The sequence below is a fragment of the Salvia splendens genome, chromosome 10 (genome assembly GCF_004379255.2).
Source record: "Salvia splendens isolate huo1 chromosome 10, SspV2, whole genome shotgun sequence".
Lineage (NCBI taxonomy): Eukaryota > Viridiplantae > Streptophyta > Magnoliopsida > Lamiales > Lamiaceae > Salvia > Salvia splendens.
In genome coordinates this window covers 25,509,255-25,536,526 of record NC_056041.1, presented here as the reverse complement: position 1 = coordinate 25,536,526, position 27,272 = coordinate 25,509,255, and the positions used below count along the sequence as shown (strand labels likewise).

The 27,272-nt window shown below is 35.7% G+C and overlaps 2 protein-coding genes across 6 annotated transcripts; one reads left to right on the top strand and one right to left on the bottom strand.

Annotated features, from left to right (window-relative positions):
- On the top strand, positions 1-4,100 carry LOC121750174. 5 transcript variants are annotated; one of them, XM_042144656.1, is made up of 3 exons: positions 1-1,335; positions 2,155-2,349; positions 3,870-4,100. In XM_042144656.1, the coding sequence occupies exons 1-3, from the start codon at positions 1,264-1,266 to the stop codon at positions 3,894-3,896; spliced, it is 294 nt and encodes a 97-aa protein (XP_042000590.1). In that variant the 5' UTR covers positions 1-1,263; the 3' UTR covers positions 3,897-4,100. The 5 variants fall into 5 exon arrangements, 4 of the variants coding, with proteins under 4 accessions (XP_042000590.1, XP_042000588.1, XP_042000589.1 ...); XM_042144654.1 differs by lacking the exon at positions 3,870-4,100 and adding an exon at positions 2,780-3,646 and having other exon boundaries at positions 1-1,166; XM_042144655.1 differs by lacking the exon at positions 3,870-4,100 and adding an exon at positions 3,389-3,646.
- LOC121752835 lies at positions 4,053-26,333 on the bottom strand. The gene is made up of 4 exons (XM_042147923.1): positions 26,097-26,333; positions 6,683-7,024; positions 6,541-6,610; positions 4,053-4,823 (listed from the first exon to the last, which is right to left on the bottom strand). The coding sequence occupies exons 1-4, from the start codon at positions 26,331-26,333 to the stop codon at positions 4,819-4,821; spliced, it is 654 nt and encodes a 217-aa protein (XP_042003857.1). The 3' UTR covers positions 4,053-4,818.
- Positions 26,334-27,272: the final 939 nt, after the last annotated feature.

Genomic DNA, 27,272 nt, shown 5'->3' with positions numbered 1-27,272 from the left:
TCGTCCCCGTCTTGATAACCTGCAGCATACAAAATTCCGGTTGCATCAGTAATTTGCAGTTCAGTTCCTTAGTCACATGGCTAATGGATAAGAGCTTATGTGATAATGACGGAACATAAAGGCCGTTAGACAGGCGTAAAGTAGGAGAAATATTAATTGTTCCCGCCCCCGGACTGGCGCTAGGTCTCCACTGGCAGTTTGGACATAGTTTTTTTTTTATTTTGAAATGGATAAAAAATCTGAGGCATCAAATGACATTGTGTCGGTAGCCCCGCAATCAAATATCCATTGGGTGTCTTTGGTATGTGATTGTGAGGTTGAAGACAATGCTAGGGGTTCAAAAGAATTTTTACACGGAGTAAATGGCTGAATTTGAGGAGTAATCTGCAATGTTTTGGCAGTTTTGGGGTCATTGTGAGTTTTGGGTAAAATTCGTGGGGCATTGTGAGGTTTAGGACAGATCTGGGGTGGTTTCTGGTATATTTGGGAGGAATGGGGTCGGTTTTGGGATTTTTTATTTTTCATGGGTGGATTTTGGGATTGGGTATGAATCTGGGGTGGGATTTGTAGTATAGGGAAATTAGAGGGGTTGAATTTGTCTTTTGTAAGAGTCTGGGTATTTGATTGAAGATCTCCCCCATTCTCGGAAACCCCAGCCGCCTCCCCTTTATTCTTCCTCACTTCTTCCTTGTTTCCCATCGCAAAGCTGCCGCCGCCGTGGATGCTCTTCGATGGATAGGCCCTTGTCGGAGAAGGCGTCGTCCAGACCCTTGTCGGAGAAGGCGTCGTCATTTCACGGGAGGGACGCTGAGGACGACATGCTTCCGAGGCTGGAGGCTGGAGGTATGGCCGACATGCTTCCGAGGCTGAGGACGGTGCCGGGCTTGCTGGCCGACAGAAGAGGCGGCGGGAGTTCGGCAGCTCCACCGAGGACGGTGGATAGGCGCTGTCCGTCGGTGCGTTGGCCCCGCACCTCCTCTGCTTCTTCCTCCTTTTCCACCGCAAAGCCACTGACGCTCCTTCACCCTCTGAGAGCTCTAGCGTCGGCGCCGCCGGCTGTTGACTGAATACTCCGAGACGTCGATTGGAAGGAGAAGTCGGTTGCTTATAACCAGCAAAACCAGATTCAGGAATGTGTTGACATGCTTGTTGCCTCCTCTGTTCATGTAACTGAAGAAACTCTTCCCACATATTCGCATGTTCACTCTTTAGTGTAGCTACTTTTCTCATGAAATTCTCCCTCATCTCTGTAACAGCCTCACGATGCTTGAAATTTTCATCATCTTCTTCTTTGTCCCGAAGTTTAGCAGATTCGCCGCTGGTTTTCTTCGGGTGGTAGGATTTTTGGTTTTGATTTGTGTTGGCTTTGTACAAATCAATTAGATTTGAGATAGACTCGATCAATAGCTCGAGAGTGTATATTTGATTGACCTCCATTTGAGGCTTTTTGTTGATTTCCTGCTCTGATACCATCTTAACGATGGTAATCGAGAGAGGTGATACTCATATTGACGAAAGAAAGATATAGGATGTTTGAGAGTAGAAGATGTAGTGTATTGCTTTTTAATTTGAATAATGTACAGCCTCTACGTTATATAGGATAGAATCATTCCTATCTATGGTAAAGCTGTAAATGTAATCAATCTATTTTTGGATAGAATCCAATTGAATCAATCCTAGCAATCAAATAATTATTCTCCTCAATCTTCTCTCTTGGTGTGAATATTCTATGGGATCCATTTTGACACTTTGATACTGTTTCATTATGTGGAATTAAATTTCAACTTTTCCCCTAATTACTTATTAACCGCTCTTTCCGCTCAATCAATACACAGCTTTAACCTTCCTGCTGTTTGAAGGAGTGGTAGGTTTCAAGTCTGTGTTCTTAACAAATTGAATTATGCAATTGAAGATTTTCTGCTGTTTTGATCCCTGGAGACTCATGGTGTATTAGAATGTTTGAGCTTACATGTCGCATTAAGCATTTGACACTGTCATTTGAAGTGAAAATAGCTGTTTATTTTGCACTTCGGAATTTATAAATTGAGAACATTTAAGATGTCAAATTTGTTTTCATTTCTGTGGAGTTGTAAAGGAGATTTGATACATATGTTGTTTAAAAATTCATTTACTTGAACTACTGCTACATTGCAGGCTGAGCCTTCTCCGACCACGGGTTCCTTTTTCAAGCCTCAGTTGATGCAAGCATATGTTGAAAATGCAGCAATTCTATTTGAGAAAAAATCCACCAGTGATAATGTTGTAGATGAAAGAACATCCAGTGGTTACGAGTTTAGGTTTCGTACTGGAGTTAGTTCCACATCAGGATTATCTTCTGCAGGAATTTCGGTAATGCACCAAAACTTTCCTTTAAGTCTTAAGATAACTCTTATTGGTGTAGTTTTCAAAATAAGCCGCATGTGCTCAAACAATTGAATGGGTTGCAAAATGATTTTAAATTATGTTTCGTAAGTGCATGTTGAACTTATGATTGTAGAACCTGCCTTTCAAATGGAAAACTGATCGATCTTTTGATAGATTTTAGGACTTTGTGTCCTTTTTTCCCTATATTTTGATGGATTAAGGATAATTATTTTTATGTGTCTCGTTCTCGTGCACAAACATATGAATATAGTTTGGCTTCTATGGTTTGACATGGTCAAAAAGGTTACACATTCAGAGTGAAGATCAATTTATTAGGATCAGTGAGTTCTGATCCTCCCTCTAGTTATCCAAGGTCTTCATATCTCACTGGATACCTTTTTTTTGGGGTGTAAAGGTTCCTGTAGGAATAAATCAAAACGGACTAGTCACTCATCAAGATCAGCAATATTCTCAGTCTGCTACACCCTCTTTTTTTGGCACAACAATCTCATGCTGTAGCTCAACAGAATTCATCTGTCTATGATAGTATTGATGAATCAAATCAAGGACCACAGTCCAATACATGTCAATAGCCTACATATCAAATGTCAACAACTTGTCAACAATTGTATAAAGTGTGAACAACTCAAAAAACAAATCTTATAATTAAAAAAGAACAAGTATTTTTTTTTTCTTTTTTTTCCTCTTTACCACAAGTTCTGGCATGATGATCATACAATACATGTCAATAGAGTGCAAAATCAAATATCAACAACTAATAAGAAAAGGCCAATAACTTGGAGTATATGTCAACAACTAAAAAACAACTCTGATTATTAAAAAGAACAATTATGTCTTCTTTTTGCCACAACTTCTGGCATTATGACCAGACACTTTATGACACTTTCCACAACGCCTATGAGGTTTATTTGCTTTTTCAATTGCTTTCTCTATGCTCGACTAAAGCCTGCTTTTCTTGTCACTTGCACCTCCCGTTTACTAACCACATCTGGAGCATGTGCAGTTATTTCTTCAGGTACAACAACACCATATATGTTCTTGATTGAATCATTTTTACCAACTGACGACGATCCAGTAGTGTCATCAGTAAAAATTTGAGGACCAATACCCGCAAGCACATTATCCAAAGCAATCGAATAATATTTATTCCTAAAAGCGCGTTGATATAGACCAAAGTAACGTCCATGACACCTGTTACCAATCTGTAGTTTGTCATCTTTGTTAGAACCTGCAAACATATAACATGTCAATAGCCTATATAAGTTATGTGAGCATGCATCAGTTGAGATGTCAGGAATGATAATTAGATGATTTTTGTGTTTTTAGTTGATTCTATTTGATGTGTATGTCCCTTCTAAGGAACTTGAATATTGAATTTTGTTTATTTTGTTGACAAATTAATTTTTCGTTCGTATTTGAACGTTCATTGTAATTTAAATGTCTATTTGAACCAATTGAAGAGAGTTTGCTAATGTTTTGTTCAGATTTGGTTACCATCGATGAATGGTTGAAGAAATAGGACCACACTGACGAAGGGTTCAAGTTAATAGCCACATGCATTCATAGTTTACAAAATAGAAAGAGAAGCAGAGAAGGAGATGAGAAAGCATAGATTTGTTAAAATCGATGAATGGAAGTTAGTTTTACCTTCCATGAGTGGAAAGACATTAGGGAATACTTCATTCAACAATTGATATATCACAACATTGCAAGTATGCCAAAAGATCTACAAGCTCAAAAACAAAAATAAAATGTGCAAGTGCATGAGGGCAATTCAACTGGAAGAGCATTGGGATAAGTGGTTTTTCTGCAAAAAATGAACAGAACATCGCAGGAATTCTTCCAGGGCTGTGGCTGGACAACCCCTAAGTAAATCAGTGACCTTAGGTATGCCCAAAGAGGACATTTTACGGCATGCTTATTCACTGCTGAGCGATATGGATTTAGACAACCAAATGTACATCAAAAGTACCCGTCAGTTAATCATCGCGAAGCCGTGTGTTTCTTGGAATGCCGAGAGGATCGGAGAAAGGAATTCGTATTCATCATCAATCTGGCTATTGATAAAAACCTGATAAATGACGCCATCAATGTCACGACCGCCCTTTAGGGTTAATAAATACGGGCGATCGTGATTAAAAGAATTAAATAGAAGACAAGAAGAATTAGGGTTTCAACACAAGTTGGACCAACAATTAATATCCAAGTAAATAACCAAGAGTTTAATATTATCCAACAAGACATTCAGAATATCCACTACCCTAACAATTAAAGTTGTCGACCCAAATAAACCATAATTTAAGACACGTCACGGCGGAAACGACCAAGAGAAAGAGTGACGTCATGTGTGAAGACACAACGACACTCAAGGTTCAAAGACATCAATAATATATTAAATTCACTTGCTCAACACCACCACATCCTCGTCGCCGCTCAACCTGCACATAGGGAAAACACATGCAGGACTGAGTACTATAAGAATACTCAATGGGCTCATGCCGAAAACATTTTCAATAAAAGTTGTCAATTTATCATGCTATACTTAAGTAACCGTCGGGGTTTAGCTTTAGAAAGACCCGAGGCACTAAAATCATTTTCCCATAGTAAAAGTCGACTGATCAGTCATTTTCCCATAGACGTTAGCCATATCTGCCAATACATGACTTGGAATGTGGCCACAAACCAAGCCACTAGACCGGCCAGCCCGTACGCTAGCACACGATCTACCATAGGTGTACACTAGTCCAAGTAGGGTTTGCGGCCCTACGGGGACCCGAATTCGATTTATATAACAATGGCACATAGCCATATCAGATAGGCACGTTAAAAATCAAATCACGGCATGATAAATACAGTTTCATTTTCATCGATAAAATATTTAGGACGTTGTCCTTATTTAAAAGAAAGCCCACCTCGAGTGCTTAATTTGAAATTACGTTCTTTCCCTTGCGATCACGATTCCCTTGCGATGATTCACCTTTAACAATTTATATAATAGATAAATCAACACATTGTTTCAAACAAATAACTAAAAAAATGCATGCATCCTAAGCAAGTCTTTTATCTCGATTTATCTCGGTTTTCGATTGTTCGACGGCCGCTTACGCTCCCAATTTCCACCGTTGGCTCCTCGTATTTTCCCTCTTGAAATCGAATTACAATTCAAAAATTACCTAAGCGCATAAATTAATCAACGGAATATTTTCCCTCGCAAAACTATTTATTTCAAGACTTGGGGTAAATTATTCGTACGTCTATTTATTTTGAGAATTTATTATTTAATCCCCAAAATTAATTTAAGTAACAATCCAAAGATTTATTTAATTATCGGTCCTAAAGACTTATTTAAAAGCTCAACTTAAATTTTCCCACATCATATCTCCAATTAAAAAAAAAAGAAAGCCACAAACAAAATTAATTGGAGCCCAACTAACCAAATCCTACCATTCAATTTTATTAAGCCCAATTCCTTAAATAAAGCAAAGGCCCAATTTTGTTAAATCAAGGCCCAAAACATTTAAATCCCACAACCCATCTTCCTCATCTCACACTCTCTCTCTCCTCTCACCCTTTTCTTTCTTCTTCTCTCGACGGAATCGGGAGTTCTAAAATCCCCGTCGCCGTCGTCCGATTCGCCGTCGCCTTCCACCGTCGCCGGCCGCTGCTCGACGGAATCACGTCGCTGCTGCCCGTTATCGCTGCGGCTGTCGTCGTCCGGTCCAGCAGGGAGATGCCGTCGCCGTCGTCGTCGCTGCTCCAGCCGTCGCTGCTCGTCGCCGGAGTCCGCCGCTGCTGTCACGACGGTCCTGCTGCCTCGCCGTCCAGCCCTCGCCAGCCACTGCGGTCGTCGCTCCCGGCGTTCTGTCGTCGCACCTCCGTCGGAAGGGCGACGCCACTACTGTCAGCGACACGTCCATCGATCAATTCCGCCACCCGTTGCTCCTATTTACCCCGAAACAGACCCGACGCCTCCGACACTAACCCGACTCTCCCCACAAGTTAAGTTCTCGGATCTGAATTCCAGTTCTTTAAAGGTTCAATCTTTTATCCAGTTTTCGTTGATTCAATCGAGGTGATTTACAGATTAATAAATGGTAGAGTTTGATGTAAGAATGCAGCAGTTTCAAAACGAATTTGGTTGGAGGGGGTGTATACCTTCAACAATTTGTGACGGGTAAGCTGTAAATGATAGAGGTTGTGGCTTCTCTCTTCCTTTCCCTCGTTTCTGCCAGAAAAGAGTTTCATGTGTCAACAGAGAGTTTAATTTGGAAGAGGATGATAGATTTTCTTTTGTTACCTTCGTGGATGAGTTTTCAGAATTTGCAATGCTTTGAAAAGGATGGTTCTTGATTCTCTGTTCGGTCCTATTCAAAAATTTCATGAGTTCGACGAGTAGATTTAGAAGCAAAACGTGTACAGGGATGGAGTTTGCAAGATTACCTTGAATAGGAATTTGAGGAGAAATCTTGTGTTGCTGCAGAGATGGGAGGAACGAATGGTATGGTGTAGCAACTGTTATAGAGGAGTGGAAGGTTTGATTAAGAGGTTGGAGAGATTTGGGGAGAGATTCATGAGATAGAGGGGGCAGTTTAGACGTGTTTTGAGGGGGGTGGTTCGATTTCTTTTTTTTTTTTTTTTTCTTATTTCTGATTTAATTGAATTTATTTGGTGCTTTCTTTGTAATTTACGGAGGATGAATATCTTTTCAAGGAGCAGGAAAAATCTGCAGGATCTTTATTTAGCAACCGAATTAATATCAAGGAGGATCTTTAATTAAATTAGTTAATTCACGGTCCACTGTATTCTATTTTAATTTGTGCAGTCCATAATTTATTTATCTCGGACTGAACTTTTATATTATTTATTGATTTATCGGATCCAGCACGGAATTGAGTCCAATAATTATTCCTCACGGACAGGAATTATTTAAATTCGCATAATATTTTATTTCACAACTTCTAATCCAACAACAATTAATTCACCAATTAATTGCCGACAATTAATTCACGAACTTCGCAAAAATAATAGCATTAAAAGAAGTACTTTAGGGTTCACAAACTAGGTTTAGAAAAATGGGACGTTACAATCAATCTGTTCGAAGCTGATTATAAACACGCAGTACTCTTCATGGGCTATCCGGACAATGCTAAGAAAGTGGAATATATCACTGCGTGTTTATCTGTTTGAAGCTGATTTTAAACATGCAGTAAATTTGATGGGCTATCCAGACGAATCTAAGAAAGTGGAATATCACTGTGTGTTTATAAACCATACGTTCTTCAGTTTTCATCAGATATTAACTACTCTTGATTTATGGCAAAAAAAAAGAAGATCCATCTGTTTTGCGATATCAGAATAGTCACTTATCTTGTAAGGCGTGGCCAGGCGAAGAAACAATTCTTCTCTATATTTGGTGCTTTGAGGGGCGTTTTTGGGAAATAGATAATCATCATCCACACGTGATTGATTATGTCTGCAGATTTGGTTTTGGTGGAGTTTATTATTATGGGAAGTGTTTAGATGTAGATCATGCTTTGATAACAACATTGGTTGAACATTGGAGGTCAAAAACACATACCTTCCATCTATCTGTAGGAGAAACTAAACTACTGTTACCTTACAGGACGTTCAAGTGTTATGGGGTCTACGTGTAACTTGATTTCCTTTCGCAGGAAATGGTTATTGTGAAAATGCGTGGGAGAACCTATATGGTGAACTGTCGGGCTTCTATCCAAATCAAAGTGAGATTAAAGAGAATGGTATATTGGCATCAGCCCTAATAAATAGGATGGCGATAGAACATTTAGAGGATGATCTACAACATGAAGTCTACATTTAACAGGCACGTATGATTGTGTTTGTGTTATTGGGTGGGTTGATATTACCCGATGCTCAGGGTGTAAGATACCTCTAGTGTGGTTGACCATGCTCCGGGACATTCAGGTTCCCTCTATGATCAGTTGGGCAAGTGCTACACTTGCTACGTTATACCATAATCTTTGCGCAGCTTCCATGGGTAAGAGGAAAGACATTAGAGGTCTGACGGTACTCCTACAACTGTGGATGCAGGAGAGAATGCCCATTTTGAGACCCGATTTTGTGATGGCACGCTTGCGAACAACACTCCATGTGCATCAATGTAAGTTTAATGTTCAACTATTTGGTGTATTTAATGATAAAATATTAAAATTGTAATATACTGGATGATGGATATCGCTGGCGTAAGTATGGCCAGAAAGTAGTCCGCGGGAACCCAAATCCTAGGTAAGTAAAATATTGATGCCTCTTCTAGATTGGTTTATAACATTGATCCTTACGATGAAAGACTAAAACAATCTAAAAATGGACTGATATAGTTTCCGTATATGCCTCTTCTCAAATATTGATGCCATTATGGACTGATATAGTTTCCGTATATTTATGTCTATAATGATATTGTACATTATACATGTGTGTATATAATTTTAATGCCACATCTACACAAAAGCCTTTTGATGAGAAAACTTGCATCAGATATTTCTTGAAAACCATCGAGGTTTAATATTAATTGAAAATGTATCAACTGAAATGAGATATGACATGTAACTTAAAATTCTTTAGTTTATCAGAAAACTAACGAATTTGGTTTAGTGTATATGTTCAAGGATTTTTTGGTTTTAAGGAGCCTCAGAACTTCACAAGAGAGTGCTGGGTTAAAATGGAAGTTTCTTAGTTAGAAGCAGCCATTATGTCAGTTACGTTGATAGTATTAGGAGGAAGAATGTTATTTCATTTTTGAAGCTTGCTTTCAGGCAGTCTATGGAGCAGAGTTTGTGTACAAAAATGCATCATTAAAGATGTTTTGTGGAAGGATATAAAAGTTCAGCCATAAAATATGGATTGGAATGGCATAAAATAAATGTGGTCTCAAGGAACAGTTTATCTCGCCTATTCATTTAGGTTTATGGAATTATTTTTTCTAGTTCATGTCTAAAACTGATTGAACATGCAATTATCACACCACATTTTAACCTTTTCTGCTTACAACATATCCAGTTCTTATAACGTTAACACTAAGTCTTCTCATCAATATATGGCAGAGTTTTGGTGTTTCATGTTGGGCAAATGTTGCTTACATAATTGGGAAAGTTATAACTAGAAAAAATTTAAACAGTGATATTGTATTGCATTCTTTAAAAATTGTCCTATAAATGCTTATTTACTTAAATGTTGTGTTAATTGGTAATTAATGCTCGTAGTGTTGAGCAGTTGTAAGGCAATCAGTAACCTTTTGTAAAACTCAACTGATTTTAGGGTTTTCTCCTCTTGTGTGGAGACAGATTGTTATGCCTATATTTTCTGGCCAGCGCCACAGTTGTCATTTAACTAATTTTCTCTTCCTATCAATGTACTCCCTCCGTCCCAAGGAAGATGACCCCTTCCTTAGGAGGTGCTACGAGATTTTACGCACTTTTATTTTGTGTGTTAGGTGGAGAGAGGGAATAAAGTAGAGATAAAAGAGTATCTACTTTTAGTAATGGTTCATCTTGGGTGTAGTGTGACAAACTAAAAAAGAAAGTGGGTAATCTTCGGTGGGACAGAGGGAGTACATTGGTTTCTATAAGAATAAAACCCCTAAACAATTCCTTTCCTTATTATATGAAAACTAGAATTTAATAAAAACTAGAATTTAATAAAAACTACTTCATCCCGTTCCAAAGTAATAGAAGCATTTCATTTGGAGTACTCGTTTTGAAAAAATGGTAATAAATGGTTAAAGTAGAGAAGTAATAAAGTAAGATAGAGAATATGGTAGATAATACTGTTCTCTATACTATTCTCTATCTTAGTTTACTTTTCTCTACTTTAACCATTTATTATCATTTTTTCAAAACGAGTGCTCAAAATGAAATGCCTCTAATACTGTGGAACGGAGGAAGTACTCGTTTTGTCCCTCTATATATGTCTACATTCTTGAGTGCCATGAGATTTTAGGAATTGTTATGTGGAATAAGTTAAAAAAGTAGTAATTGAATATTTTAATGGGAAAAATTGAGAGAAAAATTTATTTTCAAATTTAGAAAGTTAGAGTGAGGAAAATTAAAAGGAAATGTGGACATCCTGAGTTGGACTAATGAAGTACTACTAAAAGATACTGCGAGCATGCGATACACCGCTCCAAATTCACCTTGATGTGCTGGAATAAATGCCGTTTAAATCCAAATTTCAGAATTGAAGCTTCAAAGGTCAATATGCTCTTTAGAGAAGCACGCATCAACTGATTTTAGATGTGATGATGGAAGGGGGTTGGCAGCGGAAGCGTACATAAATCAATTACATAATAATTTTGATCTATTTAGCAGATTATTTAGACAAATTCTATTCGTGCAATTATCTCATATATCATGCTCATAACTTGAATTAAATCATGCTTTAGTGTAATTGAAACCTAAAACATGTTTTCTACGGATTAGCCATTTTACCTTGGGGATTCTCTAAAGAATCGAAGATGGCTCGCGCCTTCTCCACGTGAAGATGTTGAGTACTAGACCACGAATCTTCTGACTGGTTCCCGGAGTGTATGTTGATATCAGTGTGGGCTGATCTCACCAGAATACTAGGACTTAAATAAAGAAGACAGAAATTCTATCTCACGGAGGAGAGCTGAAGGGAAAATTTCGTCCCTCACAGTATAGGAGAGGGGGACGAAAATTAGCAATAAAATTAAATGTATTTTCTGTCTCCTTTATTCTCCTATTTATATTAAGTCACATATTTGGCCCAGTCAGAGATCTATGGAAGGTTTTGGATATGACCTCCCCCAATTAGCTTTTTATTAATTAAATCGAACCCACAATTTAATACAAGCTTATAATGAAATATTACGAGCAACCACTACAGAAGTAATATTGCACTGCCCATCTAAATCCGAAATTATAAGTAATCCGGGTTTCCGTTTGTTTGTCGTTCATTTTCCGCGCTTAAGATAGAACGTCAATTAATTAATTAACATCTTATTAATTCCAAGAGTGGACTTAGCAAGAAACGCTTATTTATTATTCATAGAGTAATCAAACTCCAACTAGCTAGGTTTTGAATAATAAAGCCTTGTTTCGAGCTCCTCTTGAGGACGTTATCAAACGAGACTCACCTCGCGCACGATTCAATATAATAGCAATCCTAGCACCGCTAGATATTAATCACCACTACCCAATATACTGGGATTATTGGGTTGCGAAAAACCCGCACCATTTGATAAGTCAAAGTAGTGTATAATCAATATCGTATGCTTAATGCTGACGTACATTGATTAAGAAATAAATAATTTATCATGACCTCGTCTTTCAGTAGATAGCATAAAGACTTGTCTCGCTGTTAGATCCAATTCAGTACTCTACCACGCCAATGTCATCTTATTTCAGTAAGGCTTAGAAATATGCGGACTGGCATTGCAACCTTTCACGATAGGTAGTCTAGGCCTATCTGGGTAGTGAAATTCTTATTTTTCTTTGTTCAAAACTGACCGTGTTACCTTAAAGTGGACGACGCGCACAACTGGTCTACTAAACCAAAGACTTAGACTTTGTTAAGTTACTTATACATTTAAACATATAATAAACATCCATTAAATGTAAAACATAACAATATTATGACAAAAATAATCTGTTTCATCCATTGGAAAATAAAATAAAGAGTTTTACAGTATTCAATCACTCGAAAGGTGATTTCTAGTATACAAACTCTAACAATGATACCAAAGACAAGAAACAGGATTCGTTGTAAGAAATTAAGACCCTTGGAGAAACGTGATCGATATGATATTTCAGGTAAGTATTAATTCAGCAATCCAGCAAGCATCGTTGCCAAGTTCGTGCTCTTGAGAAAATGATGAAAGATTGATAAGAGGGAATGATGCCAGTACATGGATAGTACAACTAATGTTTCCTCATTAGGTTGTTACTCCCTCCGTCCACTATTTAAACACCCATTTTGCCATTTTGAATTATTCACGATTTGCAGAATTATTTACTTTATTTCATTTTTTTTGGTTGTTACTCGTTCCGTACACCATTTAAAGATTCATTTTGCCAAGAAATGTAATAGAAAGTGAATTGAAAAAGTTGGTAGAATGTAAGTCCTGCTTTTTAAGTATTAGTTTTATAATAAAATGAGAGTTATAATAAGTTAGTGAAATGTGAGGTCTACTAAAAAAATGGTAAAAAGTGAAACGTGACAAAGTTTATGGGACAGGCGAAAATAGAAAAATGTGACAAAATTTCAGGGACGGAGGGAGTATAATATTAAAAATAGGTTCTACATTCTATTTACTTTCCAGTTAAATTTTTATGGGTCGAATTAAAAAAGAAAAATGTATATTCTTATGAAATAAAGGGAATATAAAAAATGGTTTGCATATTATATTTACATTCTTTCCTTACTTCTTCTTCATAAATTCAAATACTCCATCCGTCCGCAAAATATTGTTCATGTTTAACTCGGCACGAGTTTTAAGAAATGTGAAGAAAATTGAATGGAAAAAGTTAGTATAATGTAGGTCCCATATTTATATATTAGTTTTAAAATAAAATGCGAGTATAATGAATTAGTGGAAAGTAAAGACCATTTACCAAAAATTAAAAAAAATAAAGTGGATAATATTTTGCGGACGAATCGAAATGAAAATCTGCACAACATTTCGCTGACGAAGGAAGTAATTTTTTTGAAAGATCGTACAAAGTTATAATGGCTCTTCAAATGATCAAATAAAATTAAAAATTTACTCTATTATTATATCCAACCTTCATCCGACACTAGTCACGGCTTTTTGCCCCTCCATTATTGTGGTCAATGTTGTGGATTCCAATGTCTGAATTTGTAGTGCTTTTTTACGGACTTTTGACTCAATTATTTCATAGACCTCTTCACTTTGAAACTAAAATCTATTCCCTCCGTTTTATAGTAATTGAGGCGTTTTTTTTTGAGATAACGATTAACAAAAATTTCATTAGGTGAATTAAGTAAATGGAGAATAAAATACAAAATGACAAAAGTAGAGAGATAAAGTAAGAGAGAGTAAAGTAGGTGTGGAGAAATGTGTTGACTTTTATTAAAAAATAAATGATTCTATTACTATGGAACGTACTAAATGATAAAATGATTCTATTATTATGGAACGAGGAGAGTATTTAAGAATTCGCAGCAATTATAAAATGCATTCCAAGATCAAATTCTTTCTCAACTTGAGAGATATCCCTCCGGAGGAAGTAGAAGTAGGCCAACCTAATTTTTTTTCTATATTTATTTAGATGGAATGATGGTCAGATTATATTATCAATTTCAAATTGAAAGAGATGAGCCATCACACTTATCGGAATGGACGGCGTTGGAAAATTTTCACACACTGTAATTAGGGATGTCAATGTAACCCGAACCCGCGGGCCGGCCCGAATAACCCGATAAAAATACAGGGTTAGGGTTGTAATTTCACAGCCCGAATTTAAAATCGGGCCATTCGGGCTGACCCATTCGGGTTGTCGGGTTAGGCGGGCTGACCCGTTCGGGTTACGGGTCGGCCCGTCGGGTTGAAGGCTTCTGCACAGCGAGCATTTTTGTAACGGTCATAACTTTCTCTACAAAGCTCCGATTGAGGCGTGCAATATATCCACGCGAAGCTCTTTCGAAGACGAAGAGAATGATATGTATTAGAGGTTTATCAGACTTCAAAATCGCGATAAACATTGACTCAAACAAGGCTGCTGCACATCCACATATTTTGTGTATATTTTCTAATCCATTTTCTATCATTTCTCAACAAAGATGTAAACATACCAAAATATAGAAATATAATCAAAATCATCCAAGACAACCCTCTAAAACCATGCAAAATCCAAATATGTCAACCGACTATATAAGATCACGAAAAAAATCACGATGTGGTTCATGGATTCATAAATACTCGTATATAAAAGCTTTTTTTTAGTATATTTCCAATATAATAGTGCAAAGTGTTTTGACGCCGCTTCGTCATTGAATTATGCGTACTTTGATGATTCTTAAAACAAAGTTAACTTATTATTTGACTTATTTACAGCTGGAATAAATTAAATTTGACCAATCATAATTCAAGAAAACTTAGAGTTACTCCAATTAGCTAGCATCTTGATAATTCACTCTTTAACAATTCAAAATATTTTTGTTACATCTACGATGCACCTCTAACGTTATGAAAATTTTATTTAATTTTCTACGAATTGATTTATGTTTGAATTTTGAAATAAAGTGTTGATTTATGTTTTAAATACATAAACATAAATATAAACATACTATTGATAGATATTTTGTAAATAATTATGTAATGAATAAGTTATTTAAATTTAAATAACTTAATCTTTTTTAAAATATTAAAGAAAATTAAAAATACGTATTTCATTGTTGAATGATTAATTAAAAATATGTATATAATTAAAGAAAATTTAAAATAAGTATTATTTTTTTGAAAATATTAAAAGAATTAAAAATACTCATTGGCCCGAATAACCCGGTGGGTTAGCCCGAAACCCGAAGGGTTAGGGTTAGGGTCGAACTTTTATAACCCGAAAAAATCATAACCCGAATAGCCCGTACCCAAATGGCCCGACAACCCGAACGGGTTGGCCCGATTGACATCCCTAACTGTAATATTGTGCTTTTTTATACTTCAAATTCTACCATTTTATATTTGTATTCACATATTTCATTCTAGTTTGGTTCTAGATTTATGTATTCATATATAACTGAATTCTATATGAATTTGAGTATTTGCTTCTGATTCTATGTTCTAAAATGCTCTGCACCTTTGCTATTGCTTTTGATTTTTTTGGTATACCAGTTTCCAGTTTGTGAAAAATATCTCAGAAGAGAGTCTAAGTGGATGAGTCCTTTGAAATGCATTTTGAATTTGAGGTTTTAATTTTAGGTCAATTTTAATTTAGTTTTCGATTCTATGTTCTAAAATGTGTACGTCTTGTATTTTGAAGAATTTGTGGTGAAAGGGTTCAGAATTTGAGAGGACTCACGTACTTGAATTTGAGGGCTGAATTTATACTAACCTAGTTAAGATTGGTAGGATATCATGAATTATATTGAGAATTTGGTATATACACTTCAAGATGGATGATACTATGCTAGTGTAAATTGGGGAACGTGTGAGCATGTAACAGATGAGTGACGACAAGAAACTCACTGAGCCAGTTCAATGTCAGTAATGATATTTAGATGATATTTGTGTTTTTAGTTGATTCTATTTGATGTGTATGTCCCTCCTAAGGAACTTGAATATGGAGTTCTAATGATTATAAAATTAATTCGTGTTTTGAGGTGATGATACTATGCTACTTGATCTAAACTGAAAATTTAGTTAAAATAGGTGGTATCGTGACTGTGCTTGTTTGCCAGGTTAATGGCAATCTCTAGTGATATTTGACCCAAAAATTTCTTTATATGTGATTTCTTTATAAATTGCTCCCTCCGTCGTAAGGAAGATGACCCATTCATTGGACGGTACGAGAATTTATGCAATTTTATTTTGTGTGTGAAGTAGGGAGTAAAGTAAAAGAGGGAGAATAAATTAGATATAAAAGGTGTTTACATTTAAGTATGAGTCATCTTGGTCATCTTTTTAAGCGATTCTATTTATTTGTGTTGTATGAAATTTTGATTTATGGTTAGAATATCAAACTTTGATTCATATTTTTATACTTCCTCCGTTTTATAGTAATGGAGACGTTTCTTTTCGGTACAGAGATTAACAAAATTGTATTAGGTGAGTTAAGTAAAGGGAGAATAAAGTTGAAAATGAAAAAGACAAAGAGATGAAGAGAGAATAAAGTAAGAGAGAGTAAAGTATGTGTGGAGAAATGTGTTACTTTGACTAAAAAGGGAAATGACTCTAATACTATGGAACGTACCAAAATGGAAAAGTGACTCTATTACTATGGAACGGAAGGAGTAGAATTTTTGGTTTATAACTGAATATGTTGTTAATTGTTGTTTTTATTAGGATGTCGCGTTATGGACCAGAAGATCCTTTTGTATTGCGATATCAGCATAGCCACATATCTCGTAAGACGTGGGCAGACGAGGAAACACCTTCTTTCAATATTCGGCGCTTTGTGGGGCATTTTTGGAAAATAGATAATCATTACAGACGTGTGATTGATTATGTCTGCAGATTTGGTTTTGGTGGAGTTTATTATTGTGGCAAGTCTCTAGATTTAGATCATGCTTTGATAACAACATTGGTTGAACGTTGGAGGCCAGAAACACATACCTTCCATCATCCTGTAGGAGAAGCTATTGTTACCTTACAGGACGTTCAAGTGTTATGGGGTCTACGTGTAGATGGATTTCCTTTTACAGGTAATGGTTATGTGAATACGGGTTGGAGAATCTATGTGGTGAACTGTTGGGCTTCTATCCACATCAAAGTGAGATGAAGAAAAACGGTATTTTGGCATCGGCTCTAATAAATAGGATGGCGAGGGAACCGTTAGATGATGATCTAGAAGATAAAGCCTACATTCAACGGCCACGTATGATTGTGCTGGTGCTATTGCAGGGTAACCCGATGGCTTAGGGTGTAAGATACCTCTGATTTGGTTGACCATAATTCAGGATGTTGAGGTTGCCTCTATGATTTGTTGGGCGAGTGCTGCACTTTCTACCTTATATCATAATCTTTGTGAGGCTTTCATGGGTAAAAGGAAAGACATTGGAGGTCCGACAGTACTCCTACAGCTCCTACAACTGTGGATGTGAGAGAGAATGCCCACTTTGAGACCCGATTTTGTGATGCACGTATGCATATGGACAACACTCCATGTGCATCGATGTAAGTTTATTGTTTAAGAATTTTGTGTATTTAATGACATCATATTAAAAAAAATTGTATTGTAGGTGGATTGACTCATATTTAATAAACAAATCGCCCAAAATTCTGTTCAACATTATCGTGGATAGTTATCATTACTCCAAAATAGTCAGGAAAAATAAATAATGTTTTCATGTATATTTGTGTTCATTGATTTATATGTGTTTGTCTAATAGTTTGATGGATAATTGTTGTTGTAGTTTATTTGGATGTCATACGTGGATCGTCAATTGCCAAACATGTGCCTCGAGATAAACAACACATAGGGATAATGTTAGGTTTGGTATACTGAAAAGCATGTTTCGAGCACGAATAGAATCTTGCTTGTATACGAAAAACTCTACAATCCACTTTTGACCTGATTCGGTATTATTCGAATAGTTACGCATGAATAGAATCACCATCATTACTACATTGTGTTTGCTTGTGCATTTATAAGATGTTTTATGAACATTTAAATGCATAAGAAGTAAACAAAGTCTAAGTCTTTTGCTTAGTAGACCGGTTGTGGGTGTCGTCCACTTTAAGGTAACACGGTCGGTTCTATGCAATGCTTTGCAAAAGAGAAAGAAGAATTTCACAACGTAGATAGGCTTTGGCTACCTATCATGAAAGGTTGCAATGTCAGTCCGATTATTTCTAAGCCTTACTGAAATAAGATGACATTGGTGTGGTATAGCACTGAACGGATCGAACAGCAAGACATGTCTTCATGCTATTTACTGGAAGACTGGGTCTTGATAAACAACTATTTCTTAATCAACATACGTTAGCATTGAGCATACAGTATTGATTATGCACTACTTTGACTTATCAAATGGTGCGGGTTTTTCACAACCCAATAATCCTGATATATTGGGTAGTGGTGATTAATATCTAGCGGTGCTAGGATTGCTATTATGTTAAATCGCGCGCCTAGTGAGTTTGGTTTGATAATGTCCTCAAGAGGAGCTCGAACAAGTTTTTATTATTCGGAAAGTGGCCAATTGGAATTTAATTATTCCATGAATAATAAATAAGTGTTTCTTGCTAAGTTCACTCTTGGAAATAATAAGATGTTAATTAATTAAGTCCATAGCAGATATGAATTAATTAATGGACATTTCTATCTTAAGCGCGAGAAATAAACGACAAACAAAACGGAAACCCGGATTACTTATAATTTCGGATTTGGATGGGCAGTGCAATATTACTTCTGTAGTGGCTACTCATAATATTCGAATATAAGTTTGTATTAAATTATGAGTTCAATTTAATTAGTATAAAGCTAATCGGGGGAGACCATATCCAAAACCTTCCATAGATCCCCGACTAGGCCAAATATGTAACTATTATAAATAGGAGAATAAAGAAGACATAAAACAGACTTGAATTTTTATGAAAAAATTCGTCCACTCCTAAAAAGAGTAGGGGACTATTTTTCATGCTTTTTCTCCTCCATGAGAATTTCAGCTCGTCTTCGTGAGGAATTTTTCTGTCTTCTTTATTCGAGTCCTAGTATTTTGATAAGATCAGCCCACCCTGATATTGAGATACAGTTCGGGAACCAGTCAGAAGATCTGTGGTCTAGTATTGAAGATCATCACGTGGAGAAGGCGCAAGCAATCGACGATTCTTTGGAGAATCAAATCGGTAACTTTAAACTGTAGAATTCATGTTCTAGGATTTACTTTCTTTAAGCATATATTATTTGCGTTCTAGCATGTAATCATCTGTTTAACATGTGAATTGATTAATCTCATAATCGATCAAATAGATCCTTATCTGATTTATTTGTTATGTACAAGTCTTCCGTTGTGCAAGGGGCACCAAACCCCAACAGATAAGTGACGTACATGATGTGTTGCGCTATTGTCGAGGCACATGAGCTTGAGCGTGTTGTGCAGTAATTTGGAGGGACTACTTGCTGGGGTTTGGAGCCCCTTGCACAGCGGAAATCATGCATTCACAAATAAATCAGATCTACGGATCTATTTGACCGATTATGGGATTAATTAACTACATGTTAAACACAGAATTGCATCCAAGAACGCACATAATTCATGTAAAAGGAATAAAAACCTAAAACATGAATTCCTACGGTTTAGAATTATCGATCTGATTCTCCAAAGAATCGACGATTGCTTGTGCCTTCTCCACGTGATGTTCTTCGTACTCAACCACAAATCTTCTAATCTGTATCCCGAACTCAGATAATGACCTTTGGGTGGGCAAAGCTTGTTAGAATCGAAAAGGGCTTGATTAGAAAGAAGACAGAATATCAGTTTTGTCAAAAACCGATTTTTTCGTCCACTCCCAGAGGGGAGCACGAAAATTAACTCTTAATTTTTTTTCTAAATCTTCTTTCTAATCTCCTTTTATATAGAGTTATTATGGGTCAGATTAGGGATCCATGGAGGTTGGACTTGGGCCAAACCTGTTGGACTTTTACTAATTAAATTGAGCCCCAATTTAATACAAGTCCAATTGAATATTATTATCATCCACTATAGTATAATAATATTGACTGCCCGTCCAATCCCAAATTACGAGTAATCCGGGCTTTACCTCTTTAATTTATTATTTCTCGTGTTTAAGATATAAATATCCATTAATTAATTTAAGTTTGCTATTTGACTTTAGTTAATTAATATCTTTTTCCAAGAGTTGTCTAGTTCAAAATCTTTATTTATTATTCTGGAATAAATTCCAACCGACCGGGTTTCTGAATAATAAAACCTTTTTCGAACACCTCTTGAGGATATTATCTAACTGGACTAACCCAGCACATGATTCATTGCAATAACAATACTAGCACCTCTAGACATTAATCACCACTACCCAAGATTTCAGGATTCTTGGATTGCGAAAAATCCGCACCATTTGATAAATCAAAGTAGTGCATAATCAATATCGTATGCTCAATGTTATATCAACAATGATTAAGAAATAACAATCACCGAGACCTCGTCTTTTAGTAAATAGCAAGAAAGACTTACTCAACTGTTAGATCCTTCAGTGCTATACCACACCAGTGTCGTTTATTTCCTAAGGTAAGGAAACATGCGGACTGACACTGCAACCTTTCACGATAGGTAGCCAAAGTCTATCTGGGTTGTGAAATTCTATTTCTCTTCTACAAAGGACCGACTGCATCACCTTCTGTGAACGTCGTTCACGACCAGTCTACTATGTAGAAGATTTAGACTTATTTGCTTCTTATACATTTAAATGTTTGAGATACATCTTATAAATGCACAAGCAAACATCAATGCAATAAAATTGATTCTTCACGCCTTGGGTTAAAAGTGGATTGTAGAGTTTATTGTATACAAGCAATTCTATCCGTGCAACTTGCTCAAAATATGCTTTTCAGTATACCAATCCTAACAATCTCCCACTTATACTCAAAATCATGCTTTCGAGAATACCCACTGCCAAAACTCTCCCACTTATACTCTAAGCAGGTCTTGGGCCATGATACATCGAACTACCGTACTTTTCATCTCATGTGTAAAACATGTTGCCATATAGGCATTTTGTGAAAAATTCTGTCAGGTTGTTCTCTGATGATATCTTGGAAACCATAACGTCTTGCTGCACACTTAATCCTTAATTAATTTCATACTTCCTCTCTATGTGATTGCTTAGCTTTATCAGATCGTATTTCCCTCGAGTTAGACACATGGGTAGAGTAATCATAACAAAATATAATACTCATAGGCATACTCGGATTCACGGTCAAAGCTATTAGGAAATTACTGAGATGAACAACTACCTTAGTAGTTTCCGATGAAACCACACTTGTAATTTTCATGATGGAGTCTATGATTTGATCAACACTCCTTCATGCCTCAGTATTCAACTCCTAAAGTGAACACATAGTCAGAGGATGACTCGATCACCAATCAATTATAAAATCGAGTCGATGTAACCTAAAGGACATAACATGGATGTCTGGTAAACTAGAGCATACCGTTTAGTCTTCTTCAAGTACTATAGTATATTCTTTAGCCAATCCAATGTCCTCGGCCATGGTTAAAATGATATCATGCTTCTATGCCAACGGCAAAGCTAATATCTAACTTAATACACATCATAGCATATATGAGACTTCCAATTATGGAACTTTTCTCATTCTTCTTGATCTCATTCAATGTCGAAAAACACTTGACTAGAGACAAAATAATCCCGTCTAGAAAAAGAAAAACTTTTTCTTGGAATTTTCAATGCTAAAGTGTCTAAGTATTGTATAGATGTAGGATTCTTTAAGAAAACATACATTCTTTTTCTAGCAATCTAATGACACAGATGCTTAGAATGTAACTAGATTATCTTAAATCCATCATCCTTAAACTGGGTAGACGACCAGTTTCCTACGCTAGATAACCCTCTTAGTTGTTTATCAACTTTTATAGATGTCATCATCGTAGAGTACCAAGAATACCAAATATAGTGCACTTTCAACTTTCTTGCCCTGTATTACATAACCATTAAGATGTTCCATGCAGATGATCTCCTCAAGACTTCTACTTAAAGAAAACTGTCTTGACAATCATAGTACATACATCGTAATTTATGTAGGCTACAATAGACAATATACAGATCGACTTAGGAAAAATTGGCAGGCGAGAATATAATTCTCTCTGGGTATAACCCTTTGCCATTATTCTAGCCTTTTGAGGTCCATGCTTACGCTTGCAGGTCCACTAGCTCCCACTGACTGAAATAGTCTATGGGTAGTATCGCAAGTCTTGCAAACATTTTTGTCTATTTAAGATTGTTATTCAGAATCTATCATTTTATCAAGAATGATTATCTGAATAAGTCATTGCGTCCTTGTAGTTACAGGGATTATGTTCAAGTTGATCTAAGACTGAGTCTTAAGACTCTTTTAGACCCATGAACTTATTATGTTCGCAAAGAACGCTCCCACTACGACACGACTCTTACAATCTTAGGTACAAATGTTGATTTTCTTAGTGCATAACTTTCTAATGGTATGACTTCTTGGTTAAGATGGAAAATAGATATTCTAATTATCTTGAGAATTATCATGCTTGTTAGGCTTGTAGTTCTTCACATAATCTTCATCAAAGAATCTAGTATTCGTGTAAACAAACACATATCTTGCCGTGAAGATAATAGAAACTGTACATTTTCTATCATTTGGGACAACCTTAAAACATACCTCAGCACACAACTCCAATTACTTGGATACCTTTTCCAAAACATGTGTTGGAATAACTCCACGCCTTGAGATGTGCTGGACTAAACTTGCCTCTGGTCCACAACTCGTGTGTTGTAGAAGGTACTGATGTTATGGTAGTTTCTTTAAGGTATAACTCGTTGTTTCCAACGTATATCCCATCAATGATAAGATGTTATTGAGTAAAACTGTTCACTTATCGAACTTGTCTTCGAGAGACTTCGATATCTTCTTATATGACTATCCCATTCTATAGAAGAATGCTGGGAGTAGTCAACTAGGATTTAACTCCCACTACTGATCTTAACTCATTTGCTCGTCTCCTATGGTGCAAACCATTGAGACTTACTAGTCTTTCTATGTTGCATCTCTATAAGTATTCTGAATCCCTTAAACCACCAAAGGATTCTAACTCGTAGTGCATCAACTAGACTTACTTGACCTTCAAGCTATTCAACAAACAAGTTGTTAAAATCTCGATAGTCACTTGAGTTAGACAAAATCAGTTTGAACAATTAATAAGTACTTTCTTGGCCTTATGTTTAAATGTCATAAATACTTATCATTCATTGTTTAAGAAGTTGAACTGTCGTGTTAAACTCAATCTTGTTGCAATTATATTCTTTAGATACTATGATGTACAATTTGTTTTTCTATGGTACTATGATAGATATTTGAATCACATTTCTCAATAATGCACGCATTATAAAATGAGATATCGAACATCGCTCAATCATAAACAAGTTTAGAAACCGAAACTAAATTCTTTCTAAACTAAACTGTACCAATAAAACAAAGTCTTAAACATCAAACAAACCAATAAAGTGAGCATAAATAAATAGCTCCCACTGCAACAACTGCCCAACTGGATTTAGATCTCTCTTTAGAAGTTGCATTGTTATCTAAGTCATTGTCCTTTATATAAGAGGTCAATCCGACTTACAATGTATCTTCTCTTTGCCTTTTCACCAAATATTTCTTGCCTTTATAGATTTCATTGATGACAATTCAGCTCTTCCCTCTTTCCATTGCTAGTCTTCTGTTCATTTGAACTAAGACATAGGAAAGATGCAGCCTTAATGAATTCGTCAACTATTATGTTATCTTCCTCCAAAAGTAATAAAGTGAATACAATGCCGAAGGTTTCCAACTTGTCAGTAACAACCTTCAAATAATCACTTCCTATTACATTTGGCGATGAACTGAGTGTAGAAACTATTTGAGTAACTGAATCAGAAGATTCATCAAAACATTATATCTCTTTTGGATGTTCCAATAGAATCTGGACAACGTCCTCATTGGATATCCCTTTATCATCGGTATAAACCAAGACATGTCTTACTACTTAAAAGAAAGTAGTTTGACCTTCTATCTCAAAGAACTTGTCAAGTACATGCATGAAATGCATTCTTGGATTTTCTTTATGGAATTTTGTCGAGGAAATGGAGGACATGAACTGGTGAGTACAAACTTTAAGTTTTAAGCAATGAGAATCTTATCCATTTAATATTTTCAGTCTACATAATTTTGGCCTTCAAGTTTGATTTCTTTAAGGTTCACAGACATTATTAAGAATTTGGCTGAGAAGAAATAAAACTATTTATCACATACTATGCTTAATACATAATCGCAAACAACCACAAAAAAATTTATGTATCTCGCAACCTTGACAACCAAAATAAGTACGCCTCTAGGGAGGTCATACAAATTTGGATTCCAACAATTTCCTGGTCACAATACCGACGAATAGTCCAGAGACCACTAAGGTGGCATGGCCGCCAAATATTGCCTAAGCTTAAACCATAAATATTAGCATCTAGGAATTTCGTTTCTGTTTTGATACTCCTTCCAGGAAAGGTCGCACGCCACTAACAAAATTCCATAGCTATCTTATAAATATGTTTAAACATATGAACTTGCAATTTCGTAGGATTATGGCTCCCACTAGGGTGTGTCGCGATAATATTAGAAACATGCTTCCAGTTTAAACAATTTACCATTAAGAAGTCTAATCTTATGAACTTCCTATTTCGTAGGATTATTGCTCCCACTAAGGTGGGTCACGATAATATTAGAAACTGCTTCATATATAGACCAATTTATGGAGACCATATACAACACATTGTTGTAATTATCGCTTAGTCATTTTAAACGTGGTTTTTGCATAATCGATCATAAGTAGATAAGGCAGATAATCCACTTAAAACAGATTAACACCAAATAAATAGATAAATCCATTTAATAATATGATAATTAATCTCACTGGATAATTATTGAAATTATTTAATAAATCTATGGAGATTTAATTAAATAATTAATTCCTTATCTTATCCAAAATAGGAATTTCAGATTTGATACGATTTATTTGGATAATGACTATCCAAACTAATTTAGGATTTATCTAGATAGAATTGAATCTATCTAAATCCTCTTAGGATTATTCTAGATTTTACATGGATAAAATCAAATCCTAAAATTCAAGATAAAACTAACCTTGGATTATCATTATCTAAATCTTACCAGGATATTTCAGGATAAAAACAAATTTCTCCAAATCTATAAGACGAAGATAAAATCCAATCATTCCAAGATTTAAAGAATCCTTAGATTATCTAGAATAGAAACCTAGAATATATCATATCGATTAGGATTTATTCTAGATAAAGTTAATTTTATCAAATTCCAATTAGATAAGGACTATCTTGTATTATCTTTATCCAAATTTATATAGGATAATTTCTAAATAGAAATAAATCTATTTATATCCATAAAATTAGGATAAAATAGAATTAATATTAATTAATTCAACTAGGATTAACTAGATAGAACTAAATCTATCTTAAATCCAAAAGATAATTACAATACTGGATTAACAATTATCTAAATCTTCTAAGATATATTCTAGATAGATACAAATCTATCAATATCTAAAAGATAGAGATACATTTAATTATCTAAATATACTTGGACATTTTCTATATAGAATTAATTCTATAAATATCCACAAGATAAAGATAAACATGGATTTTAATTATCCAAATCTACTAAAATATATTCTAGATAGATATAAATCTATCAATATCTACAAGATACGGATAAACTTAATTAAAATTTATTTTAGTTTATCTAGGATTTATTCACATAGAATTAAATCTATATAAATCCATAAGACAAAATAAAATTAATTATTATCCAAATTTATCTAGGATTTATCTAGAGAGAATCAAATCTATCCAAATCCATAAAATAAGGATAAAATCCAAACATAATTAATTATTTATCTAGTCTATCTTGGATTTATTTACATAGAATTAAATCCTACAAAAATCCATGACAAAATAAAATTAATTATTATCATCCAAATTTATTTAGGATTTATCTAGATAGAATTTAATCTATCTAATCCACAAAATAAGGATACATATCTAATTAATCCATAATTTAATTAAAAATTAAATTTTAGATAATCCACTTAAGATATATTCAAATATTATTCTAAAATCATATCTTGAATTAAATCCAAAGTTAGTTCCAAGAGTTTAGGAAACCCTAACTAATTTGGAAAGTGATGTCACAGGGCGAAGACCCGCGCAAGCGTCGCCGCTGTCATAACAGCCTGCTCTTGCCTCCGTCGACCGTCTTTCGAGTCCGGGAACTGCCCACGAAGGGCTCCCACTCGCACCGCTGCTGTCCGTAGTCTCTGGCGCTGCTGCTGCGTTGTTGCTGCAGCTGCCTCTTGGCAGCCGCTGCTGCCCTGTGGGATGCTACGTCGTCATCGCGCAGCCCCTCGAACCCGGACTGACGCTGGCTCGCTGGTGTGCAGCCACCATCGCGGTGCCTGAAGCTGCTGTCACAATTCTCCTCCAGCAACATGCGGTGTTACCGACACACGCCAAGAGAATCGATTTTTATGTACATGAATTGATCAATCCATTGGTGAAATACAAAGCCACAGGCGAAACAACACGGTGCAATCAAAATGATTACAATCGGCAACAAGAATCGATTGATCTAATCATTACGTGAGTACAACATGTAATCATTACAAAGATTAGATATTAAGAATTGGTTCCACGAAAATTCACCAGCAACGGCAAAATAAAAAACAAAATGATTCTTCATTGGTGTCGTCGCACAAATTTTAGGCTGCTGCACTTCGTTCGATCGTTCTAGGGTTTTCAACCGATGCAAATTATAAAACATATAACAAGCAGCAGAAAACACAATTGATCATGTAATTCATATAACATGAAAGAGCCAAAAATTGGCTCTGATACCAATTGCTGGGGTTTGGAGCCCCTTGCACAGCGGAAGTCATGCATTCACAAATAAATCAGATTTACGGATCTATTTGACCGATTATGGGATTAATTAACTACATGTTAAACACAGAATTGCATCCAAGAACGCACATAATTCATGTAAAAGGAATAAAAACCTAAAACATGAATTCCTACGGTTTAGAATTACCGATCTGATTCTCCAAAGAATCAACGATTGCTTGCGCCTTCTCCACGTGATGTTCTTTGTACTCAACCACAAATCTTCTAATTTGTATTCCGAACTCAGATAATGACCTTTGGGTGGGCAAAGCTTGTTATAATCGAAAAGGGCTTGATTAGAAAGAAGACAGAATATCAGTTTTGTCAAAAACCGATTTTTTCGTCCACTCCCAGAAGGGAACACGAAAATTAACTCTTAATTTTTTTCTAAATCTTCTTTCTAATATCCTTTTATATAGAGTTATTATGGGCCAGATTAGGGATCCATGGAGGTTGGACTTGGGCCAAACCTGTTGGACTTTTACTAATT